Source organism: Spinacia oleracea, chromosome 2 (assembly GCF_020520425.1).
Source record: "Spinacia oleracea cultivar Varoflay chromosome 2, BTI_SOV_V1, whole genome shotgun sequence".
Classification (NCBI taxonomy): Eukaryota; Viridiplantae; Streptophyta; class Magnoliopsida; order Caryophyllales; family Amaranthaceae; genus Spinacia; species Spinacia oleracea.
Genome location: NC_079488.1, coordinates 4,451,222 through 4,478,037, shown reverse-complemented (window position 1 = coordinate 4,478,037; position 26,816 = coordinate 4,451,222). Strand labels below are relative to the sequence as shown.

Below are 26,816 nucleotides of genomic sequence, written 5' to 3'. Positions count from 1 at the left end.
TGAGCTTAAAGAAAAAATACCAAAACTAAGGAACATTATTAAAAGCTAATAAAGTTGTAGATGCTCCCTTCGCGAGATCGTGAGCTCTCTGCACTCTGCACCGATCCACCTTCTGTATACGCCACTGGAATATTTTCCCAACCCTTTTAATCTCTGCAACAGTCCAAAGCAAATGGACATCAATCAACTCTTCTTTCATCACCATCTCTACTAGCGACTGGGAATCAATAAGGATTGTAACCTTATCAAAGCTTGCCTGCACAGCCCACCGTAACCCATATAAACAATCCAAAGATTCTGAATGCAAAGCAGAAAAAGTCGTTCCTGATGCAACTCCACCGAGGATCCTGTGAAGATTCTGAATTTATTTATGTTCTATGTGTCTAAATTTTTTAATTTTAAGTATTCCAAGACACAAGATTGCATATTTTGAACCTCTTAAACCTTGCAAAACGTACATCTTCCATCAAGGCATCAACTATAGTTCATTACCAATGAGGCATTGCCTAAATGAGTAAATGGCAAACATTGAGGGCACGTGTACGGTCGGTCTAATGTTTGAATCCGCTAGACTCGTCTTCTTTTTGTAACTTGTAATGCCCTTGTGGCTCTTCCGGTTCAAATAAAAAAAAGGAAATCTACTATAGTTTATTAGCAGCAATTATTTCTTTAATCATCCTTCAAATCACAATTACAATAATCTTAATCAAAACTTGCTTGTTTAATTTGGTAGTTTATTTTTCCCTTATGAACCTGAAACACTAGGCCTCCTTTTAAGTTTTGCTCTTCCAAACAAAGTTACCCTTCTAAAGATCTTCAATAATCTACCAGCATATTTCCTCTGAGATGAAAAATTCACTGAACCAATACAACTAGTAACTTGTCCAAGTGAAATATTCCTCCTTTTACTACTACTACTATATGATCTTCCTTCTAACCCAAAGTTCTTCATTTTGGGATCTTCAGTTTCTTTCTTCTTCAACCGAAGATTTTTCTTAAGCGATACAAGTTCTTGTTCCAGATTCTGAATTCTGAAACTCGTGGATTCATACTCCTTTCTTGCTGCTGCAATTATATCAGGCTTTCTCTGCAAAGCTACTGCATTATGATCATTATTATTGTCTAGTATACAACAACTTAAAGGCTGATTCTTCATTATCATTATTTCAGCTTCATCATTATCAGTAATATCTTCTAGATTTTGGCTTTTGGAATTCGGATACCTTGAACTCGAAAGACTACCAGAGAATTCCCTTGAATTATATGCTGCAAACCTGAATGACTCTGAACATTCCTTAAAAGCATGTTGTGTGTTAAGTTGTTGAACAAGAAGTGCTTGAACTATTAATCGTAGTGGCATCAACTCGTTCTGCACCGCCTCTACGCATAACTCTTGGGATAACTTCTGACAGTTTAAGTACTTGCAGACTGATGTTTTCTCTTCTGCGGACAGATTTGGATGTGCCTGAAAATAGTACACAAGTCATCTGGTTATTAACAAATAAATCAGTAGGACTATTAATAAGTTTTGATAAGTTCAGATAAGATAAGTTCAGGTTGGCCAAGTACAATTTGTCACTAAAATAAGTTTTGATAAGTTCTAATAAGTTCAGATAAGACAAGTTCGGGAAAAATAAGTGAAAATCAGGTTAATAGAACACACCCTAATATAAAGTTCTGTTTTTTAGAACGTTTTTTCTCTATATGCTTCACCAATAGGACTATAACATGTAAAATAATTTTTGATAAGTTATAATAAGATAAGGGTTGACCAAGTACAATTTATAAATAAAATAAGTTTTGATAAGTTATAATAAGTTCAGATAAAGATAAGTTCGGGAAAAATAAGTGAAAAACAGGTGAATAGAACGCCCTCTAATGTATAGTTCTGTTTTTAGAACCATTTTTCGCTATATGCTTCACCAGTAGGACTAGAATGTATAGAATATCAGAGTATGTATATTGTATGCTTACCAGGATGTATGTATTCATTGTTGTATAAAGATGATCATGGTTATTTCTATAGGATAAGGGCACCAACTCAACAAGACTCATGAACTTCTTTGGTGTCATATTTGGATCATGAACAATCAAGGAGAGGTATGAATCCCACAATTCTCCCACAATTGTATTTCCCATTGAAGTAGGGTTATGAAGCTGCATTTCAATATTATTGGATGAAACATATGTCGAAAAGATGCACTCCATCACACCCACTTCAACACTAGAAGAAGTAGTAGAAGTAAAAGAATGTTGATCATTTGTTGGTTGTTGTTGTTGTTGTTGTTGTTGTTTTGGAAGAAGAAAATCTTCCACATGAGCCAAAGGTAAAAGATGAGCAATTTGTTGTTGTAGCCTTAACTTCCCTTCTTCAACTATGGTAATGGTGTTTGTTCCTCCTTTTCCAAGTTCAAGAGACCTAGCTAATAAGGCGAAAAAGAACCCAACAGGAATTATTTTACTAACCTTCCTTCCTACATGTAACAAATCTAGTATTCCTTTTAGTGTTTCCAAAACCATATCACTTTCATCATCATTACACTCATAATCATCGTCTTTGTCACACAGACACTCCCAAAATTGGCGCGTTTTCTTGGAGTTGATCACCCATTTACTGGCATAGAAAACAATGATAGGACTTACATATTTCTCCTTCATACCTTGCCTTCTTAATGACCCAATAATCCTTTTGAAAAACCCAAATGGCAAGGCAATTAGATCATTAATCCAAACATGATCTTGATCACTACTTGTAATTTCTTTTACTACTAGTTTGATGTTAATGTTCCATGGTTGGGCTGCAAGAGCTTCTAATGACACAGTTGCCTTTTTCTTCTTCCTTTCAGGATCAAGAATCTCCATACACGCCATAAAGGCTAACGATTCAATACATCGACTCACAATAAGCAGTTCCTCTGCCCATGGAAGCAATGCTTGGCATTTTTGGAGGACAATTAGGGTATCATCCCAACTCTGTAGTACTACTTGAGTTAAGTACAAGTCTGTTCTTTCACATAGGTTTCCAGTTCCACCTGATGTTAATACAATTTGTTAATACAATGATACGACCTAATTACTCTAATACAGGTGCCTGAGACTCATATACTACCCCTTTTCATAAAGATATTTACTGTTACTATTTGCACAAATATTAAGACAAAAATAAAAAAGTTGTTTAAATATAATAAAATATGGATAAATTAAGATAAATGTGTTAAAATGTGGGTGAGTGTAGGAAAAAAAAAAGAATAAAGTAAGAGAAAGTGAATGGAAAATTGTAAATATTATGGAGTAAGAAGGGTAAAGTAGTAAATTTTTATGCCCAAAAATAGAATAAAGCAAAGTGTAAAGAACATTATGAAACGGACTAAAACGGAACATGTAAAGATCATTTTGAAACGGGGAGGTACTATATAATAATATCGTACAATTACAAGTATACCCTTAGTATCCTCTATTACCTGATGATGCTTCTGATGTCATTTCTAGAAACTCTGCTGCACAACGAAGTGATGCAACATTGAAGGGGTCGATGAATGTGGAAGAACCATAGATGAAGAGTGCAATCATCTCAAATGTTTCTGAACCTCCTGGGAAATTTGTTGGTAGATCAACTTCTTGCCACTCATTTAGTTGTCTCTTGAAGTATTCACTCTTAGATGTCAATGGAGACTGTTAAAAGTCATTAAAACATGGTTAAACATTAAACTTAAGAAAAACTTCCAAGACCTGTTTTTTTAGACTTTATTTCACTTCAGTTCAGTTCATCCGAATAAAGCTCAGGAGAACATGACCCAACTCTTAAATTGAACTTCATATTTTGTTTGGTTATCTTCCAAGGCCTGTTCTTTTCAGTTCCATTCAACTTGGTTCAGTTCAAATAAAGTTAAGAAGAACAAGGCCCAACTCTTCAATTGAACTTCATATTTTGTTTGGTTATCTTTCAAAGCCCGGTTCTTTTCAGTTCAATTCAGTTCAGTTCAGCAAAATAAAGCTCATAAGAACAGGGTCGAACTCTTAAACTGAACTTCATATTTTGTTTGGTTTGTTTGCTTAATATATACTACTACTACACAATATAATTTTGTTTGGTTTGTTTGCTTATTAGAATTTGTGTAGTACCTTATGCAAGTTGAAGGATCTATTGGCAACACGAACACGAACGGTTACTGGCAATCCAGTCTCTTGACTCCTGAAATGATATAAATCAATGTTCATATATACATGAATATATATACATATATGCATGTATGTCCTAGAACTTTGGTATATGATCTTTAAAGGAAAAAAAAAAGGATTAATTACTTACCATGATATGACTTTAATCTTGAGCAAGGCACTAAGATTGGGAGAGGAGTAAGGACTTGATAGAATAGATGAATCTTTAGGGCTAAATGCTTCCATTTGTTTAACAGTTCTTGGATCAAGAAACAGCTAACAAATCTTCAATTAGGAGAGTAAATTAAGAGAAGTATTAGATAAGCATTCTTTTTGCAATATAAAAATAGCAGCATTAGCATATTATTTACTAATTTAGTAAGCTCTAAACAATATTTTCTCATGTAGTTAGCTCCATATATTAACGAGGGTCTGGGCCCCATTTTTAAAATTTTCATCCCGACCCGATCCAATACAAACGGGTTTGGTGTGGGCTAGACCCACTCAGGTCCATAGCCCCGTGGGCTTGTCCCGAAGCTAGCATGGCCCACGACCATCTTTACTTGTAGCTTTTGGCCTTTGTTAAGCCTTGTTTTTACCTATAGCTAAGGTGTTTTAGGGGTTCTTTTCTAGAAGGTTTCGTTTTGTCACCTTTATGTTTACGCTATAAATGCTACTTTTGAGGTAGTTTTCATAATCTATATTCACGAGTCACGGACCCTATGACGGCCGGTCCCTTGTATGGATGTCAACTAAGCTAGTTTAGCCATTTAAATGGTCGATGTTTTGAGGGTAGTATTCAAAATCGGTAGGCTGAGATCAAATTATGGTTACACAAGTGCATATATATGTTATATTTTCGTTATATTTCTTTTTTTGAAAGTATATTTTCACAATTCATTACTTTCCTTTTAAGGATTAAGTATAGGTAAAATCTCCTTGTTTATAGTGAAATAAAAGCTCATTATCATCCGAAAGAAAGAATTAGATAACTTAACTTAGGTTGGTACTTTTTAAGGGACTAACCTGATTTCTTTTCTTATAATTTTTTTTTTTAAAAAAAAAGTAGTGAAATGAAAGTAGACACTTCACATTCACAATACCATGTATTACACAATAATACAGTAATGATTTATGACTCTCGGAATATGTTTTATACCAAACCAAACGGAACCTTAAGTACGAATTGAAGAAATACTAACCGATAAATATTCGCCGAAAGACAACTTAATTAGCTAGCTTGACGATGGAACCATCAATTTTCTCTCTTCAATTCTTGCTTCTTACTGCAACTTATGCACCATTTTCTACTCCCAAAAATTTACCATTTTGAAACAAAGTACTCGATTGTATTAATAATGTTAACTAAGACAAGAGAAGGTGATTTATATCATAAAGTTAAAAAGTTTTGATTTTGGCAAAAAAAGAGGAGTAATTTTTGAGGAGAAAAGTAAGAAAATCATGAAGTGCGGAAGAAGCAAATCTCCATTTATTTGTATGAATTTGTGTTAGTTTTTCTGGTACGCCCAAGACGGCACGGCTACTCAATACAATACTCTATTTTTTTTTTAAAAATCTTACATGCATGTTGTTCTATCAATTTAATTTGTTTTCTTTCCTTACTTTCATCAATTATTTTTTATTTTTCAATCCCAATACTATTGAATGACATAAATTATACTATGTACGTGTTAATGTGTTATACCTTAGCCTTGTTCTCTTCACGTGATCGGGTATGATGTTTCTAGTTTTTGGTTTGGTTTAGTATGATATTTTTAGTTTCTGGTATGGTCTAATCTGATACGGTATGAATGTTGTGCTTTCTGTGAGTGTTTTTTTGCCCTTTTATGGTCTGGTCTGATCTAATAAGCGACAAGAATAAGATGATCAGAGAAAACAAAGTCTAAGTGTCGCTTTAACTAACATTCCAACAATTATAATGTGTTGGAATTGATATTTTTAATGTGTGTAATTAATGATAAGACAGACAAAGAAAGTTGTCTATTTTTCGTCTCCATGTGTCACCGTAAAAATAATAAAGCGACAATTATTTAAGAACAGTCAAAGTATCCGATTTCAATTACTACTTTTACAAGTTTAGTTGTGGAAAAATGTGAAAGTCCTGCCTTTGGATTCAACGTTCAAAGCATGGATAATTGTTATGTGCATAAATTAATGCATGTAATTTGGGAGAGGGGGGTGGGAAATTCAATCTCTAGGTTTAGCAGATTAAGAGGTTGATTTGCTTGTAACTTAAGCAACACATTCTTTTATAAGGTCAGAAATATTGTGCACCCCGCAAGCCAATATTTGGTACACGTATTATGTACTCCCTAAGGGTACTTGGTACTGTTGTATATGTATGGATGATTGTAGACAAAAGAAGATAACCCTATACACTATCCCCCCATACACACACCACTGTCAAAGTGTCTAGCCCGTTAACCCGGATCAGGTGACCGTGCGGGATTCTAGCCAGGTAGGGAACTTCATCTTATTTTCAAAAAAAAAAAATGTATGGATGATTGTAGACAAAAGAAGATAACAAGACCATACACCATTCCCCCCACACCCAAAGTGTCTAGCCCACTAACCTGCGCTGGGTGACCCGTGCGGAGTTCTGCCCGGTAGGAAATTTCATCTTATCTTCAAAAAAAAATGTATAGATGTATAATGATAGACAAAAGAAGATAATAAGACTATACACCAAAGGGGTCGAGCCTCTGGATGGCCCGACACAAAAGAAAGTCCGACACGACACGAGCACGACAAGCACAACTGAACACAAGCATTAAGTCATGGGCCATTTTCCGAGCATGTGGCGCACTATTTTTTGGAAAAAGCATGTCAAGGACATCACGACAAAGCACGCTAAATACCGTAAAATTAGCTTTAGGGATGACATAGCCAAGGCCTACAAGCTTGGGCCGTATTTTGAAATTTTTGACCCAGGTTCAGCCCGAAACCCGGCCCAACCCACAACCATCTTTAAAGTTAAAGTACCTTGTAACACGAGACAAAATGAAAAATAAAAATTTGCATTTCACTAAGGATCGAGGATATTCAAGATACAAAGAGCGAGAAAACTCTTTTCATTCACTTGGAATTAGTGTTGTATGGATCACTCCACTCTGGATAAAATATGCTCTGATTATACAACTAAACATTCCTAAATCTGCATCAGAAATTCCACTAAACTAAAGAACCCCATATTGGGTTAACAACAGGCAAAAATAAAAGGGAACTTACTACATTACAAAAATGAACACTATTATACAAAAAAATTATGCACGTAACGGGAGAAAACGAGACCATCCGCTGTTTAACTTTGGCAAGTTGAATCGTATCTTTGTACATTTTCCATTCTTCACTTGCCATATAGTACCTCACTTCTCAAATTTGTCAGATTTTGTATACAATAGACACCAATAATGGCGCAGTGTGGCAAGAGTTGACTTTGTCAGTCAACCTCCTTTGCACTCTTAGTCACCTGTCCCCCAGAGTAAGAAGCCCATCAGGTAAGGCCCGAAATTTGCTTTTCCGGTTCAAGTTTTTTTATTTTAAATATCATGAATCATGGGACCCCCCTTGGACGATCAAAGAAATACGCTTAGCACTGTCTGAGCGAAGGATATCGCCTTTAAATCCAATCTGGGAGGATAAACCATGTACAACAAGTAACCTCAAAATTCTAAATTTTACGAGCAGAAAAGAAAAAATTCTGAAACAAAAAGTTGAACCAATGCACATATCTGAGCTGTTGCAACCTCTGTTATCCGGACACTTCATTTTACCTCAAATACCCGTGTCGTATCCTCGACACCTGGACATGGGTATGGACACTTCGACACTTCATTTTGACCAAAATCATGCAATTTTTTCACAAAATAGTCGGGTCGGACACTTGGACACATACCCGTGTCCAGCATGGGTATCTGAGTCCCGGGTAACATAGGTGCAATAAAATAAGGTGCATGAAGGAAGATAATTACCTCACTAGAACTGTCAGGAGAAAACCACCGCAACAACACTCCAAGATGAACGACTGCAGGTATCAACTTAAACAGCAATGGTGTTGTCACCTGAAATAATTGATCATTAGGTTCCGTTTAGTAGGGTGTAAAACGTTTTCTGGAAAACGATTTCCCCCTTTTCGATCATTTTACGTTGTTTGGTTTGCTTTTTTTAGTTTACAAAGAGAAATCTAAAAGGCACACCAACAGTGAATCACATTGCTAGGACAAACACCAAGAAAGGAAGAAAGTAAGAAGGATAGAGAGAGCAGGAAGATAGAGGATAATAAAAAATAAAAAAAGATTTAAAGCATCTGTTATAGCAACTCGAGTGTTTTTTTATTTTATTTTACAACAAGCATTCTCATGTTTTGCATCTGCTAATGAAGATACAAAGATATCAATAAACGGAAAAGATAAAATATTTAGTGGAAGAGGGGTAATATAAAGCAATCACTGAAATAAACAATGTTCCCACTTCCCATACTTTCATCATAGCAGCTAACGTATATATCCCTTAAGAACTCGCAACAGCATACAGCAAGTATATAAAATACTCCGTATACCCCTATGCGTTTGATGGGTCAAAATCTTTGTGACTTTAATTTAAAGAAATGTCAAGTAACCAAACTTACCAAACTGAGAGCGGTTGTTCCAAGCAACAGTAAGTAAACTTTCCCCTGCAAGAGAGAATTACACCCATTATGTCATGCAAGAGAAGGGAGGTCAGTGGAAAACATAGGAGGGTAACAAAACAAGAAAAGTATAACCAGCTTAGCATTAGCCACTCCAAATCCCCATTTTTTTAGCAATAAAATAAAATTCAAAAGATGCTCTAAAAATGACAAGATCAAGAGATTGAAAAAATATGCACTAACCCCAACCAGATGCAAATTAGAAGCACGGCTAAGAAGAACAAAAGCAAATTCCCCAATTTGTGCCAACGACATTCCAACCTGTTATTACAAATCAATATAAGTTCATATAAGTTATTAAGTTTGGCCATAGAATTACAGACTTGCATTTTGGTAAAGCTGAAATTAGAAGATGAAATCTTACAAGAAGTGATGTCTTGTTGTTGTAACCAAATGCTTTGACTACTATTGCAATCACAACTGTTTTTATGATAATCACTAATATGACAGCCGCCAGTAAAATGTCAACATGATTCCAAAGGAATTGAACATGAATTAGCATTCCAATGCTCGCGAGAAACAGAGCGGCAAAGAAGTTCCGAATTGGCTCAATCTACAAAAGAAGCCAAAACATATAAGAAATGTTTTCCAGAAAAAAGCATTAAATATCAAGTTGCGGAGAGGAGTGACAAAAATATGAGCATATAGGCTGTCTACATTCTAGAGAAATCTGAAACTCATTTCAGAGTACAGGATGAAAATTGGATTTCCAGCTACAATTTTAGAGGAATGTCAATTACACCATACTGAAGAAGATAAGAGCATTGAGTTTCTTGTTCTGCGTAGATCTCAACCAGGATAAATCACAGGTTTGGGTTAAGTTGCAATAGCTTTCACAATGACGTGAAGAAAAAATAACGGAAGAAACACGATCTTATAAAGTAAGCAGAAAGGCTTGCCTGTTCAAGTGTATGTGGAGCAAGATCAGTAGTTGAAATCATAACTCCAGCCGCAAAGGATCCCAGCTCAAGACTTAGACCCAGCTTATCACTACACTGAAAAGACACACTCATGTCAATGATAGGCAAAAAGGTGACACCACAGAATAAAAGTAAGAAAAAGAAGGAATTATGACATGTGACATTAATGAAAGGGGAAATACGAGATAAAGAAGGAAAAGAGTAGAACATCAATCATGAACTTAAAGGTGAAAGTAATTACAACTTATCAAGTTCAAAGAGGTCAGTCTACATCCCATATCTTTGGCTAAAGAAACTGATACCACTACCTTATTAATATCTGCTAAGCTTTAAAAAGAGCAAGTATGTTACAGTTAGTTCTGGAATCAGTAATTACTATCTGCTAACTTGCTAGGTCCTAACTTGAGTTTTATGATTTTGCAGACTTATTTCTCTTCTCCCTATCTGCTAGAGTAAACAATGCAAGGGAGCATAACTTGCTCGTTTGTTACAGTAAGGTAGTTTTAGAATCAGTAATCACTGTCTGTTAACTTGTTAGGCCCTAACTTGAATTTTATAATTTTGCAGACTGATTTTTCTTACTCTAAAGACTCAAACTGTATCCTCCCCTACCAATACTTTCACATCTGTGCTGGCTCTTCTTACAAGTCTTCTCCTTAAATTCCCTGTCCCTCCCTATTCTTGATCAAATGAAATTAGGGGGAAATTATTGGAAATATAGAAATCCTCTACTTTGCTGTTGTTGTCTTAATCCAGCATACGCATTCTTAACTTATTTCCAATTCAATAAGATACTTTCACATCTCTTTCCTTCTCCTCTTTTAGCAAGTTTTCTTCCCCACTACCTCCCTACTTCATGTTTAGTGACCTTAACTTTCCCTTCTCCATTTCAACGCAGGAGTCAATCTATTAAATGTCTCAATAACCTGCCATCTACTTATTTGTTGTGAAGTTATAGGGCTGTGCATTTTTTATGAATCCCGTTTGCGCAAGAATAAATCCCGTTTTTTTTTCTAAGCAGAATCCTGGTAGATCCATTTCAGCAATGGATATGGCCAGAACCTTTGAAAAAATAAGATGTATGAAGAAGGTGAAGACAGGAGAACATGGAAAGAGAAATCAGGAGAATACCAGCAACCAATAGGTCAACAACAAGCAGGTAGTCCTCGGCTTAGAGATTTCCACAATACAAATTAGGCAGCCCGAACAATCTATCCAAAACATAGCTATCAAATCTAACAACCTCTGGGTGACGTGAGTTGATCATATTTACCTCAAAGGCAGGGACTGGTGGTCTTGCAGGCAGCAGACTTTCCTAGGGAGCTAGTTCAGAAAAGAAGATTCGTAAGGTGTTGACACCTACAGGCTTAACACTTAGAGCTGAAAACCTCACAGTGGGTAGGTTCCGTCATTGGTTGTTTTTTTTTTTTTTTGACAGGCGTTCCGTCATTGGTTGTTAGCTTATCACTGGTGGTGACCCACCACTTGTGTAGGCAAAATAATTGGGCTTCGTAGATTTGGAACAAATAAGTGACCATTGAGTTTAGGAAAAAAGTTACATTTCACAAAAAAATTGCAATGCCAAGGAAGATTCATTTCCTTAGACGTTTCAAAAAACAATAGTCTGTTGGGTTTACAAAGTAGAACTGTTCATACCCCGGGGAGTCGGGGGTAGTCCTATGCTTTTGTCAGTTCCATTTCACAGTTTTCTCCTTCATTGAATATTCTACTTTTAAGTCAGCCTTAGTACAAGTTCCAGTATACCTCAAAGTATTAAAAAAAATTCAAGGCGACAGGCACACCTAAGGTGCACTAAATAAAAAGTAGAAAAGTTGGATAACAAAGAAGTTATTAGCCCAATCAAACCGCGTTGCCTAGAACAACAAAGGCGCAATGTCGCTTTGCACCTTTTTATACACGGACGTACCTTCATAACATTCTACTCTGGTAAGGAATTTTTACTTCTCACATATTTGAGTCAACCAAACAAGCACTATATATTCCCAAGCATAATTTGTGCTGGTTAGCTAAGCTTAGCTCCTTAGGATACTAAAAAAAAGGCACAGATTGAAAGCCTTATGGTCTGTGATAAAAAAATATTCCTCTTCTATTGAAAAGTGAGCTATAAGGTTAGCTAAGCTTAGCTCCTTACGATACTAAAAATAAGGCAAAGATTGAAAACCTTATGGTCTGTGATAAAAAAAAAATTCCTCTTCTATGGAAAAATGAGCTATAAGGTTAACACAAATAGCCTCTCAATAGTTAACGTGGAACAAATGGAGTTGGTTCAAGAGTGACAACAAGTGTCCTTATGCATGTAATACGTAAAGTAAGGAACATTGTAGTTTGGGAGCAAAAGGTTGAGCCAGAGACATTGTTCAAGAGTGTTAATGCTGAAATTAAGCTTCAAAATATGCAAAGTTATCCCTAAGAAAAATAGCAGAGTGGACTTTGGTGCTACTTCTGTGAGATAGCTAGTTTTGCCTCTGGGCTAATAGAGGATCTTCGTTGAAAAATGAAAATTCTCTCTCACCAGTTGGTAGTTTTAAAGTTCCTAGTCATAAGTTACCTTTGATAAAAAAAAAATCTTATCAATTATAAAGCAACATATTGGTACATGAGCAAATTTCCTTTCCCATTAACCATAGTTAAGAGTAAAATTTCAACAATAGAAATAATAGTACCACAAGATGAATAAGCTCAATTACTAAGTACATTAATACAAAGAGGAAAACAACAAAGATGAAAAGAATATTATTCATAAGGAAGATCGAGCCTAACCCAAGCAACAAGCAAGCAGAAAGCCACCGATGCCAACTGATAAAGTTCATTTGTCTGCACATTTAAAAATGCAGTTAAATGAGGTTAAAAATCATTGAAACAATCAGTAAATAGAACATTGTAACAAAATTATAGATTGCTTACCTGTGAAGAAAGACTTATCATCAGCTTAAGAAACCGCGGGACAAGAGTTCGAGTCAATATTGACAAGATAGCCAAAAAGGAGACTAAAGTGAGCAACCTGGATGGCACACACAATTTCAAAAAATGAATGAGAACATTGCCAAAGAATTCTTACAAGGAAACGAATCCCAAAGACACCTCCGGGTAGAACGCACACACGCATAAAAGGAAATATTGTAGGACAGTTTTGATTCTACATCGAAAGGAACCAGTAAACGTTACTATTGTACTCTTATGACACAAAAATAATAAATGGACAATCAGTACAATAATTCAACAGAAACTCAAGTTTATTCCCTTCTAGAGTACCATATTCTTTAGATTATCAGGGCCATGCAGGAATATTTTATGTGGAGTACTTAGGTTCCAGAAAGAAATCAGCCCTGAGATTTCTTGTAGTGGAAAAGAAGTACGTCTATTATCAACTAAACATCACACTTCTGAACAAACACTAGTAGCACCATGAATCCATGGCCAGAATGATCACCAGAATTGACTCCAATCATTACCCTATTCAGACTCGGCTTGAAGTATCAAACACGAGCATATTATTAACTTTTTGGCATGACTATGGGGCCCTAAATGGAAGTTTCTAAGTGCCATACCAATGTCCGGATGCCGAGTATCCAACGGGTACTTGAGGTGAAATGAAGAATCAAAGTAACATAGGCCACCTCCCCCCTGTCCCAAGGAAAAAGGGAACACTGAGATGTGCTATGACTGTAATCTCATCAGTGACTGCAACGCAAGCATCTCTTCAGCCTCATCTATTCATCTTACCTTTACTCACCCACCATACTGTACCAGCCCACGTGATATCATCAGCTGAACACAATTTTCAATCTTACAGACCCAAATGCACGAGATGCTACTGAGCTATGTAGCATGAAAACTGAAATGGATAGAGAGAAACGGTAGTTTTGAAGAAAAAAAAGGAGTAAACAGTGAATGTTAATTAAAGTAATGAATACATTTTTTTTCAAGAAATTTTCTGAAACATACTTTTATGACGCAATTTTGTTAATGCTAACGAGTAACGCCTAAAACAATATCAATTCAATATTTAATTTAACATAAAATCAAGAACATACTTGGGGGGAGGGGGGGATTATTAATTGGAAAACCGAATCTTAATACAACCTTTGAGTGGTATGTTTAAAACGGGTATCGATTAACTAAGAATAATACGTAGTTTTAGACCTGCCTTCTCATATTGGGCTTCCATCAATGATGACTTGTTACATCAGGTAAAATGCCCTATGTGGCAAATCGTATTATCATTTGTTTTTCTTTTCCTACACCCACTACTAGTTCTCCTACCTTCCTCTTTTCCTTCCTCCCTTCTCTTTTCTCCAACCTCCCTTCATCTTTTCCTGCCTCCTTCCCTACCTTTAACAGTTTAATGGTCTATGGCAAATGATTCACCACATTCCTGCCTCCTTCTCTTTTACTGCCTTCCTCTTTTCTCCGTCCTCTTTTAATTATGTGATTAAGTAAACCAAAATGATTTTGGGTTTTTTTTCCACAAAATGAATCAAACACATATGGGAAAAGTAGGATCAAAAGGGAAGATTTGGAGAATTAAGAATTAAATCAATTTCATGGTGGGTGGAGAGAGAATTTACGCCGCTGAAAGGGGTGGTGCTGGTGGAAGTAGCGTCCTGTGCGGTGGTTATGCCGTTTGTGGTGCGTTTGAAGGAGGGAGCGTGGCGGGTGATGAAGCTCCAGAAGCGCGGGCTATTGACGATTTTGGCAACGCCATAGTTAGTGGATGAGGTGCGATGCTGGTGGAAACCCCTGAAACAATGGTGTTTTTATAAGAGAGAAAGTTAAAAGGAGTTGGAGAAGTGGAAATCGCCATTGAAGTTAAACTCATATACGATTGATTTGATTTCTCTGATTATTCTTTTGTGTTTATTGGTATTAGTTTGTCTTATTTTGATGTTAATGAGTATTTAATTGTTTGAGAAGTGTGGGCTATTGACGATTTGGGAACACCATTGTCAGTAAACGAAGTTTGCTCTTTTACTTTAAGTATCACTGCCATTAATGTTGATGAAGTATGTTTGTACGAATGTGCGTAGCGTGCTACCGTTGTTTGTTCTTGAAACATGCAAGGATTGTTCTCATGTATTGATAAAATTGAGAGGGGAGTATACAGAGAAAAGAAAGAAGAAGAGTACTGGGAAGAAGAATGGACAGAAGTTGGTTAGAAGGGAAATGGGATCAACCAAGGGTAATAAAGTACAAATATAATGTTCCAGTTACCGGTCAACTTAGTCGGTCTAAAGGTTAGTTAATCAATAACTTAGCCCGTTTTAAGAAAACCACCAAAAGGTTGTAGTATTAGAATCAATTTTCCCTTACTAAATACCCTGTTTTTTTTATCTGGTGCCTCACTGCTTCCCTTAATTTACGTAAGATAATAGAAAATTATGCCCTCTTTTAACTAGTTTCCTTAATTTTATATTATTAGAATCAACTTTTCCTTATTAGTTACCCCATTTGTATCTGGTGCCTCACTGCTTCCTTTAATTTATGTAAGATATAAAGAAAGCTCTGCCACTCTTTTAACTAGTTCTCTTAAGTCAATTAAATAGAAAATTCCGCTTCTCTTTTACTCCCTCTGTCCCGGAATACTCGAAACGCTTTCCTTATAAGGCCGTCCCGGATTACTTGCAACGTTTCTAAAAATAGAAAATTTTACTAATATTATATCAATTTCTCACTTACCCAATGACCCACCTACATCCATACTCCCTAAAAATAAACATTAAAAAATACCCCACTACCCCACTATCTATATTAAAAAAATACCCTACTACCAACCTTAGTTTAAAAAAGCGCGCCTAAGCGCAAGTCTCACCTAGGCTCAGCCTTCGGCGCCATCAGCTCACTGATGTCTGTCCAGGCTCACTGATGTCAACCAGGCGCAAGCCTTCATGCGCCTTAGGTAAAGCGCAAGGCGCAGCGCCTTGTGCACCTTCAGTCTTCAGGAAGGAGTGGAACACGCGCAACAGGGTGACGTGGATCTTTTATTTACTTTTTATTTTCTTTTTTAATGACATAAACACACCCCATGTGACCTATCAACGGTCATATCTCTACAACCTAAGCTTTATGGGTAGTGGCATTAGCATAATATGAGTTAATTTTCATAATTCCAGCTTGTAATTACCATGGAAGGTTCTAAATCTGCACTCCATCGACGGGATCACGCGATGCTTATAAACCGGCAAGAAAATATGGCACTCGAATAGTATTATGTTGTTTTGAGTATAAATTGTGTTAATTTTGTTCTATACCGAATTTTAAGGTTTATTAGTAAATTATGTGCCCCTCGTATCCAAAAGGCGCGCGCCTGAGCCTTGCGCCTAGGCTCCATGACCCTTGTGCGCCTTTTTAAACTAAGCTACCAACTACAATCTAATTAAATAATAAGTCAATTACAATGCATTAAACTCTGTGCCGATCAAAGCGTTTTGAGTATTCCGGGACAGAGGGAGTAACTGGCAGTACCCCACCAGTTTCCTTAAGTCGGATCTATCTCCCTCTACAGAAACAGAAGACATGCTACAACTCATAGCTTTGTATCATGCAACAAAAGCCAATCACTGACGCCCGGAAAGAGAGAGAACATCTTGGAGGCATGCTTGCTGAGAGAGAGAGAGTCGTTAGACCCCGAGCACTCAACCACCTCTACACCTATTGATGTCGAAAAAACGTTTTCAGCGAACCTCTAGTCAGGTTCGTTCCTTGACAGAGAAACCTGAGGGAGGGGGGGGGGGGGGGGGTTGCATCGATGATCCTAGGGTTAGTGAGGTGAGGTTGATTACCATCTTTTGAGGGACTTTTCCGACGAAGGAAACCTGAGGTGAGGTATTCACCTATGCTTGTCTTGAAGCGCTTATTAAGGCTCACCATCTGACGTTCAAGAACCTAAACACTAGATTCCGTCTAAGATTTTTTGACTTCTCATACCAGATCTCAGGGGTTTCAGAAACTGAACGCTACCAGAAAATTGAAACGCGAGGTCCCTAAATTTCTCAAGCCTTATAGGTAACGAGTAAACAAAACGTCTTAAGGAAGATATCCCAAAGTCGCAAAACTGCAGAAGTGGTTAATACTAACAGTAATATGGTCACTAAGATTTTTCTGCCGTAATCTAAGCTGCTGGAAGCTTTCTTGTACCATCAATCATGTTTTAACTTTCAAGAAGAAAGTACTTTTTGGCAATAAAAATAGACCATTTGATCCATTTTCGTCAGAGACGCAGTAGGAAGGCAGGCCAACTTAAGGAATGTAGAAGATGTAGTTCATGTGGCATACTTTCCGGGAGAAAAAAAGGGTGTCATTGTGTTTAGGACGCAGATATAAAAGCAAACAGTGGCAAGAGCTTATGATTCCACGTAATAGTGTTAGAATGAGCAAATTCTGAAGCTGCACAATAGGGGTGAGAGGCAAAGGGGATTGGCAACGGTAACAGCTTGTAGGCAAGTGGATAAGTCCAGATACTTCAAAAGGGCAGTGATGGACACTAATGAATAGAAAAAAGCAATGGGTTGAAGTTAGCTACCCAGACATGGTAGAATATGGATCTTTTGAGATTGGATAAGCGATTCTAAGTTTCATGCCTAAATTTCTTATAAGCAAAGATAAGAGGTTAAAAAAGGAGCTATATGCAAGCAGCAAGAAATTTTCTGCAAGTGCAACATCAAAATATCATCAAATTACATAATAGGTACAAATCGATCAAGCATTAGAAGTTTAAATCAGTTAAGTAGAGTTATATGTCAGAGTAATGCTGAACAAAAAGTAGAAAGGGATACTTGGACTTTTGATCTTCAATATTACAAAATATCAACTCTTACTAGAGTTGTAACAGTTACCGTCCCGTTACTAAAACAACTATTCTGGTTCACTGATGGCTTATCGCACTGAGGTGTGACGATTTCCTCTCATACTTTCCATTTTGAAGTCATTACCAAGTCATAAACTGATGAATCTCATAAAACAATCAGGTAGAAATAACTTACGATTTAGTCATGGATATAACTCCTTGAAGAATCCCAGAGGTACCGCCAAGGACAGGTAAGAAAGCAAATAACAAACCTACAGTACAGTCCTAGCATCATTAAACGATTAATAGTTAGAAGCATCAAACTGTATGATCAAATACTAAGCAGAATGAGCTAACTACAAGCACAAAAACCTCATTGCCCCGACCACTAATTCCCCATCAAACTACAGGACAGTGAACAGAACTTTCCCCTTTGGAATATGATAAATGATAGCACAAAGAAGATGCAAACCTGCAAAATCAGGGTTCCAATAGTAACTTGACCATGAAGGGCACTGACATTATTTCTTTCCATCAAAAACTTCAAGACCTAAGATAATTACAAAAGATAGAGTCAGAATCATGATTACAAAGTTATGAGATACAATTTATAGCTAGATGCTAAAAGAAATTGAAATGAAGGTTTACTTTCATATTTCTAGATAAATGGACATTAGTATATCAGCAAAAGTTTAATTTGCTAACTAACCAGAGCAGAGACACCACATAGTATTAGTTAAATTTAGATATGAAATGCTTATCAACATTCACAAAATTTTCTCTCAGAAATATTAGTTCATAAGGTTGAATGACAGTATTCCAGCCAACAACAATATCTCAACAAGAGGTAAATACTAGCATATATTGTCAGGAAATTTATCAAAACAAGAGCCAGGTGAACACCAAAAAAACACCAAATACATTGAAACATAGCATAATAATTTCACCCATCAACCAAAATACAAGATTAGAGACGTACCACAGCTGTTGATGACATTGACAGGAATAAGCCAACAAAGACACCTTCAGAAGTTTTAGCACCACATAACTGTAAAACAAAAAAAAACAGCCTCGTTAAGGTTCTGCGCACAAGGCAAGTAATTACCCTCTGAAGTGGAAGAGATGCGCAAAAACACACAAAAGGTAAACACAGATATTTAAGGTTGTGGAACTTTCACAAGACTAGATAACTTGCCTATTGTAAAATGGCTATGACTAAACCGATGTGGAAGAAGGAGATTTTAAAAGTAAGTGATATGGAAAATGCCATAATTTTTACATCCTCATTGACTAGTTTTCATCTACTTTGAAATTAAATAACTTTCTCCTTCCCATATTTATCCTCCCACTTGTATATGGTTCGTGGATTAAGCAATTTTTTTGTTGTAAAAGGTAAAATAAATAAATAAAGGTCAATAAACATAAAGGGAAGTAAGAAAAAAAATTGTAATCACTTGTAAGAATTTGGTTAAAGAAGACATTAGCTATCATTTTATCAGAACAAATGTCAACAAGTACATTTTAACAAGACACCAAACTACTTTATCTCAATAAGAAATAATTTCTTAAACCTAGAGAACAGGGAGTCCTCTTTAGAGATAAACAAAATTACAACAAAACATGGCCATCACATTTATCACCCATATATTATCAAGAAAGCTGAAAGCATGTGGTAAAGTTTTATTCACTATTGAATGATGGTGTCACTACCTAGTACCTACAGTCTAGAGTCTAGACTTGATAACAAATAATGTCAACTACAATTAGCTAATTTGGTTGCAACGTAACTACTAACTACGAGGAAATTAAACTATTCACCCCAAATAGACAATCTAATTATGTTCACGACTTCACGTGACTTGAAAGATTTGAAAATTGAAGTGAAAATTCAGCAGACAGGCTAAGGTAAGTAATACTCAAGGTGTTAAGCTACTAAAAAAAGCTTGACATGTAAAAAATGGTAGCATCAGAAGACACATACTGAAGCTGTTACTCCACAGAGGAACATGAAAAGGAAAATTTGGAATACGCCCCCAAGAATAGCTACATTTCGGACCACGCGAAGCTGTGCAGTAATTATACATGAAACTTGTCAGAAAATTCTTTGCTTAACTTCCAAGCTCTAATGAGAAGCGCTAGCATAAACATGAAATTGTCAATTAAACCTTAGATGCAGAGAACTCCAAGCCCAACGCAAATAAGAGAAATATAACACCAAATTGAGCCACTGTCTCCACCTGCAGCAGCAGAAAAATGCTATAAAATTAAGCATGAGAAATATTCAGTTTTCAGTATTCCGTCCCTCCTACAGTTCCTGTCCACTTCATAACATGTGGCTTACAACATTGTCAGACACGCATTACAAAGGGGAAAACATTGTGGGACAGCTGAAGAGATTGGAAACCAAAAATGGAGCACAGGATAACTGAAAACAAAGAATGACACTGAGGATTTTATAATTTTATCTCTCTCCCCCCCCCCCCCCCCCCCCCCCCCCACCCCCCACCCCACCCCAAAAAAAAAAGCCTCCTATTCACTCTTCCCACAAAGAAGGAAACCATAACATCACTTATGGCATCACATATATTTAGGAACTATGAAAGATGGAAATAGTTTCTGACAAGTGGCTATCTAGAAAATTGTAATAACATAAAATTTTCATTCATATCATCATGTCATAAAATTATGGAAATACATATGAACACATAACCCCTTTTTTTTAATATGGAACTGCAAAATGCATACCTGCACCATCTCAGTCACAAAACCGAACCCTCCAGGTCCAATAATAGATCCTGCCAGCAGATAACCAGTGATAACCTGCAACGTTGTGGTTTAATAATTTAGAGTGACATACTCAAATTACTTTTTTAATGAGCGGGACAGCAATAATCACCTTATACATAAAAATTATTGGAAAATGTATTCATGTCTTTACAGTTATAACATTAAAGCTCTTGATTAAGGACTCCTCCATCCTATGTTACTCGGACTCGGGTACCCATGTCGGACACAGATATGTGTCCAAGTGTCAGACTCGGCTATTTTGTGAAAAATTCCATGATTTCAGTCCAAAATGAAGTGTTTGTGTCCGTGCCCATGTCCCAGCGTCGAGAATCCTACACAGGTACTTAAGGTAAAATGAAGAGTCCAAGTAACATAGCCTTCCTCCATCCAGAAACAATAGTTATCTCAATAGTTATGGACTATGGGATGTCCAGAAAACAATTTACTGAAATGATAGTATATCATGATTGGATTTCTCATAATATCCCTGAGAGGACAACAACGGCCCACCCATTTTCCATTCCATGCCAACCCATGCAAAAACTTAGGCCAGGAATAGCCAGCCTACGTGCCTACAGAGCCGAGCTTGGCCCATGTTCTATTCCAGTGTTTGGATTTTTTCAAAGTAAGTACCAAAACATTCACTAGACCTAAGTGGCCTTTACTGCAACTGAAATTTAAGATTTTCTCATATAATATAAATTACTACTCCATTCCTGAATATTCGCAATACTTGTGTTTGCATGGAGTTTTAGAAAATTTTGTGGGTAGAACATGAAAATGAATAAACTAATAAGCAAGTGGAGTTAATGGGGATATTTTAATTTTTTGTGTGAGGGAGAAATAACAAAGAATTGGTGCAAGTGGGGTTAGAAGGAGAGAGAAACAATAAAGAATAGTTACAAGTGCAGTTAGTAGGAGAGAGAAACACTAGCGATAGTGGTCCCATGAAACGGCCGAAAGAGCCAAGCGAGTATTCATGAACGGAGGGAGTAGTAATTTACTCAAAACCTTCCATACGATTTCAATTTGATGAATGACTAAATACTATGGAGCAATATACAACAGTTTTTAGTCAAGTTGAAAGTATTTGAAATACAATATCTACAGGATCCTCCTAGGCCGAAATGTAGCTATTCTTGGGGGAATGAAATGCAGGTCGATTAACACACAAAGTATCATAATGATGTTGTGTACAGGATCCATAATGTTGGATCAAACCTTTACTACCTCAAGGAAAAGATGCATCCTTATGAGTTATGATACTCACACTTGGCTACAAAGTATGAAGTTAGAATGGAATTACCGCTACAACTATCACACTGATCATTTTCTGAACATTCAGCATGTTCTTGACACTATAACATATCAAAGTGAACTGTCAAGTATCAGATAGGGATATATGAGCAATGAAGAGACTTTGGAAGGAAAGATGCATACACTTTGACTTCCCCTAACCCTGTTTACAATGAGATACATAAGTCCCACAGACATTTCCACTTAACCTATAGAGATCAAAAGCAATTCCGGCAATACTGTAATCTACCACGGATTGAAATTGATTGACAAGTTCTCAACTTTGTAGGTAATGGAGATAGTCAAGGCTCTGTTCTATACAACTTAATTTTGTCTGAACTTATCATCTGAATTTTATGTCTGGAATATGTTGAACTTGTGAGAGTGTCCAACTTATTTTATATGAACTTGTCTGAATTAATATTGTTTGACTTATTTTCTCTGAACTTATTTTGTCCGAAATAAGGCAAAATAAGTTGAACAATGCATGCCCTTAGTACAATATTTAAGCACAATCCTAAAAGATGCAGAACGTAACAAAAGCTTCAGCTATGATGTTCTCCAGAGGAGTCAAGTTCAATAAAGGATAGTGGGCATCAAGGGCATACCGGTTGTCCAGCACATGCAAATGCAATGCCACCACAAGTTGCAGAGACAATGGCAACAACCAGCTCTGATATCAATCTGTAGAAAAGCCAGAGATAGTACCCTCGATGATAAAATGAATATTACCACCTAACTAATCAATCAATTGAGAGAGAGAAAAGTGGGAACTGACCTAAGGTCTAGCTGCAGTATTGGATACTTTGATTTTGGATTGGATATAATGAAGACATTATCCTGGTAGGAAATCATTGGAAAATCTCAACCATAAGTATCCATGTCTCATTTCAATTAGAGATGATAATGAAGCCAGGGCAACATGATGCTACTATGGTAGATGCCCAGTAAAACTTATCCAATGTACCTTTCTATCTATCAACGTAGGTGTATCCTCAGGTCCATTCTCATTGTCGAGATTGAAAACTTGATGAGAGAAAAAAGACCTGAAACAGAAACACAACATATGTTAGTTACAGATAAGCATGATAAACTAGAGTCCAATGAAAGTATCATGAGGAATAACATAAAAGAAAGTAGGGTTGGCAAATTCCAGAAACAGACAATTGAACTTACTCAAGATCAATGCTAATAATTCAACATACCCTCCCATATTGAAAGACAGAAAAGTTTTATCAAGAATATTAGAACATTATAAGGTGCCAGAAATTCACAAAGATATCATGCTTGCAGATCAAACCAGAACAAGTTAGATTAGAAAACCATAGATTCAGAAACACCTCAAATTATCAGCTATCAGCACCAGCAGTTCCTCTTTTATTTTATTTTTTTTATGCATTATCAGAAAGCATTTTAAGTCATAATATAAACCAGCTTGTGTATCCACAAAATACGCTACATACTTCTCCTCTTTTGTTTCATTTTTCTTCGACCTCACTCTAGCAACCGTCTCCAAAACAGCCTGAAAGAGAGAAAGAAATTCTTCAGAATACTTATAAGAAGAGATCTAAGTAAAATATAACTGCATACAATAAACATAAGCTACACATACTTAATACAAGCAGGAACCACAAACAACATATAAAAGCCTTATAAACAGACGATTTTCCAACTCCCTACCTCCTTTGTAACCTATTCCTAATCCCAAAAGGAGTAACTAAAAGAGGCTGACAGACATTGGCTTATTACTAAAAAAATCTGAAAAAAGGCCAAAACAGAAAGGTACCAGAAAGCCTCGGAGCTTCTTTTAGGGTGCGTTCTATTCACCTGATTTTCTATCTGAACTTATCACAACTTACTTTAGTTATAAATTGTACTTGGTTAGCCCTTATTTTTCCTGAACTTCATGCTCGTAAAGTGGTTTCTTCCTACCATGCACACCACATTAATGCCAAAGGAACCAGCTATTTACACCAACTGTCCAAGTTCTTCTTTCTTTTGCAATCTACAATACATCCTTGATCCTTCCAAGGGGAACTCAAAACATAATAAAGGCAGAACTGAGAGGAGGGAAAACCACGGACAAGCGAGAAGGAGTGAAGGACAGTATTAATATACATTATACCCTTTTAAAAAAATATGATGCATTGAAACACTACATTTCCTCAATTTTGCACGTTCTCACTAGAAGTAGGAACCTTACATTTGAACCCTGCCCAAACGAATAAATATTCTACGTTGTAAGAATGTAAGGTCCTTCACCAGATCACCTCGGAAGAGGAACTCACTACGAGACACTTCCAAAAACTTACAGAAGCTTGTAATAAACTTTTGTATCACAATATCTCTAAATCAAATTATCACCTTCGGAAAATACCACCCTTTAGCATGCAACTCAAACAGTCAAATAACAGAATTCTCTCATCAATCACTATGGGCTCCAAAGAAAGTAAGATCCCAATTCCTTTGCTTTCATCCTTAGACCCCACCTTGTGGACTGAAGCATCGTCAAAAAAGGTGATCCTACAAATTAGTTAAAATTAGATCTTCCGATCATACGATGTAGTAAGAGCAATGTAGATCCACTCTCTAACATGTCAATCATATACTCTGTTTGACCGCCTCTTCCAGATATGTGACGTTCCTCATAATGATTATTTGCAACAATGAGATAAGTCAAAATGCTAAAAATGAAGATGAGGAATCTTTTATATTATAACCATCCATATCCTATAACAATTACACTCATAAATCAATATCTTAGTAACTAACAACTCCTGACATCGTGTCAAGGTTAAATTTGAATCCGTTAATTAATCATATCCAAAGTCTTACAGCTTAGGTTCTCTCACAATTATTTTAAACTAATATCCTAGAAAGACAAAGATTCGTGTAAAAATTTAGGGTATGCAAGCTAGGATGCTATGCATGGAACTTTTGAAATTTGGAGCACAAACGTTGGCAAACCAAGTCAGAAATTTTAATAGTCTTTCATAAATTATCTGAAAGATCATCAAAAGCATTGAAAGAAATGCTAATATATATATATAGAGGGAAAAACTCAACAAAAAGACTGAGCTATAAAATTATTAAAAAGATATAATGTAACACATAAATCCAATCTGTTGCCTTTGCAAGAAGAGTAATGAAAGAATTGCACACTTATTCTTTGACTGTGAGTTTTCTGGAGAAAACTGGAGTAATATGTTACAGTGGCTTGGTAATCAGAGGCCCCAGGTCCTTGGAATCAGAAGATTCGGTATGATGTTTCTGATCACAACAGCAATTCAAGCAAGGATCGGTGTTGACTGTTTCTGTGTATCTCATCTGGAAGGAGAGAAATTACAGAAAGTTTCATAATGTTCAGAAGAGGCCGGCTGACATTAGTCTGCAAATCCAGCTTATTACCTATACTAGATGTTTTCAATTTCAGAAATTACAAGGTTCAGTGCCTTAGAGTTTGTTTGTATGGCTGTTGCCTGACTTGTTTTGTTCTTTTTTTTGTTGTTGCTCCTTAGGTCAGTTGGCTAGTTTTGGAGCTACTGTTTGTATGTAGTTTGTACTTACATTGCTTTTGGTTTAATAAAATCTCTGCTATTTTACCCAAAAACAAAATGCAACAGATTCTAGTTTAGCTGTTTTTCCAGATTATTCACACTTGAAGACCACCTGATAGTCAAGTTCAAGGCTTTAAGGTTTTAAAGCCTCATATTCTTTACTGACACTCTTACCAAAGCTTTTCTTTTAAAGATCAATGATGATAGAGAAGGTGAAACACATTACTTGTAGTCTCAATTCCAACAAAGGTATCCCTAACCAACCCTTCAAACCCAGAGATGATACAAAACTTGTACATTTCAAAATGCACCAATGAATAAATGATGTCCAACTTAAATCAACTCACTGAATCCCTCCAAAGAGTTACAAGTCGAGGGGAAAGAAGGATTATTTGACATATATATTGAAAGACTTATCAACCTCCCGATTAATCCCCATGAGGAAATTTCAATACCATAACTATATTCAAGATACATAAGGTTGATTGTGAGTCCGGATATTCATGCCAGACGGACAAATAAAGATGCTGGGCATAAAAAGGTCACCTTCATCTTTGTCTGTTCATGAAAAGTAGCGCAAGGAAATCGAAGAATCAACATGCAACAAATCACCAACAGAAGACTCAACAAAAGCTATGCAACGCGATATAGAACAATTACATCCAATGAAAGTTTCCATGAATGCACAATTGAAGGTAAACCTAACTGGGCACCGTCATCAACAAAAACATGCTACTTTCCAGAAAAGAAAACGCATTGCATGTGGTTCCACCAAGCGATAGTCAGATTTCAGAGAGCTAATCCCATAAGAACTCACAAACCAAAGATCCTCAAACATGCAAATTCAATTAAACTAACAAAGTTTCAAACTTTAGCATTCAGAAACGGCATTACTAACCTGCTGCTCCGCAACACTGTTGTTAAAGCTCCCTGAATCGGGGACTGCACAAAAGTTAGCAACAAAATCAGTCACAAAAGATCCACATTCTTCAAAACAAATCACACCGACAAAAAAAAAACAATACTGATCCACCAACCCTAAGCTCAGACAAAAACACAAATCGAAAATCCGAAAAACCCTAATTCATGCATTCCGCAACAACTTCAAACAAAAATTAGGCAGAAAAAACACGATATCAGATCCAAGCCAAAAACCCTCAAAAATCGAATTAAAAACCTTCGTTCTGATCATTTTCAGGGAATTCCTTCTCCAAAGCACGATCAAACATGTCGGCGAAGCTATTAGTAGAATTCGTAGTATTGGTAGAAGCAGTGAGATTAACATCGCCATTGATAAAGCTCGTGGAATCGTTGGCGAAGTTTACAGAGATAGATAAAGAGGAAAAGCAGAGGAGAAGATCGAGAATGAGGAGTGCGGAGAGAGAAAGTGAACTGCGTTTCGCCATTGTTGCCGGTGCACAGAGGCGGTGGCAGTGGTAGGCGCGGCGGCGCGCGCTTTCGACGGCGTTTGTGGTGGTGGTGATGCTACTGTCTGTTCTGCGACGAGTGTGCGATAGTATGAGTGTGTTGACACAAAGCATATAATTCCTTTCTTAGCATTAAGTTCGCGGAGTTTTGTTTATTTA

At 36.5% G+C, this 26,816-nt stretch overlaps 2 protein-coding genes across 3 annotated transcripts; both read right to left on the bottom strand.

Annotated features, from left to right (window-relative positions):
• Positions 1 to 165: 165 nt before the first annotated feature.
• Positions 166 to 5,590, bottom strand: LOC110803461 (BTB/POZ domain-containing protein At5g48130). The gene is made up of 6 exons (XM_022008970.2): positions 5,361 to 5,590; positions 4,310 to 4,443; positions 4,123 to 4,192; positions 3,462 to 3,672; positions 1,975 to 3,032; positions 166 to 1,465 (listed from the first exon to the last, which is right to left on the bottom strand). Exons 2-6 carry the CDS (start codon positions 4,402 to 4,404, stop codon positions 746 to 748), a joined length of 2,154 nt encoding a protein of 717 aa, XP_021864662.2. The 5' UTR covers positions 4,405 to 4,443; positions 5,361 to 5,590; the 3' UTR covers positions 166 to 745.
• A 1,590-nt stretch (positions 5,591 to 7,180) lies between these two features.
• Positions 7,181 to 26,788, bottom strand: LOC110803449 (K(+) efflux antiporter 4). Of its 2 annotated transcripts, none has more exons than XM_022008958.2 (20): positions 26,408 to 26,788; positions 26,129 to 26,172; positions 23,137 to 23,195; positions 22,641 to 22,719; positions 22,452 to 22,513; positions 22,282 to 22,357; positions 20,336 to 20,410; positions 19,756 to 19,827; positions 19,572 to 19,655; positions 18,570 to 18,638; positions 18,063 to 18,140; positions 17,787 to 17,875; positions 12,712 to 12,808; positions 12,568 to 12,621; positions 9,766 to 9,861; positions 9,231 to 9,419; positions 9,050 to 9,127; positions 8,807 to 8,851; positions 8,151 to 8,240; positions 7,181 to 7,648 (listed from the first exon to the last, which is right to left on the bottom strand). In XM_022008958.2, the coding sequence occupies exons 1-20, from the start codon at positions 26,769 to 26,771 to the stop codon at positions 7,619 to 7,621; spliced, it is 1,830 nt and encodes a 609-aa protein (XP_021864650.2). In that variant the 5' UTR covers positions 26,772 to 26,788; the 3' UTR covers positions 7,181 to 7,618. The 2 variants fall into 2 exon arrangements, with proteins under 2 accessions (XP_021864650.2, XP_021864649.2); XM_022008957.2 differs by having other exon boundaries at positions 7,181 to 7,809; positions 26,408 to 26,787.
• Positions 26,789 to 26,816: the final 28 nt, after the last annotated feature.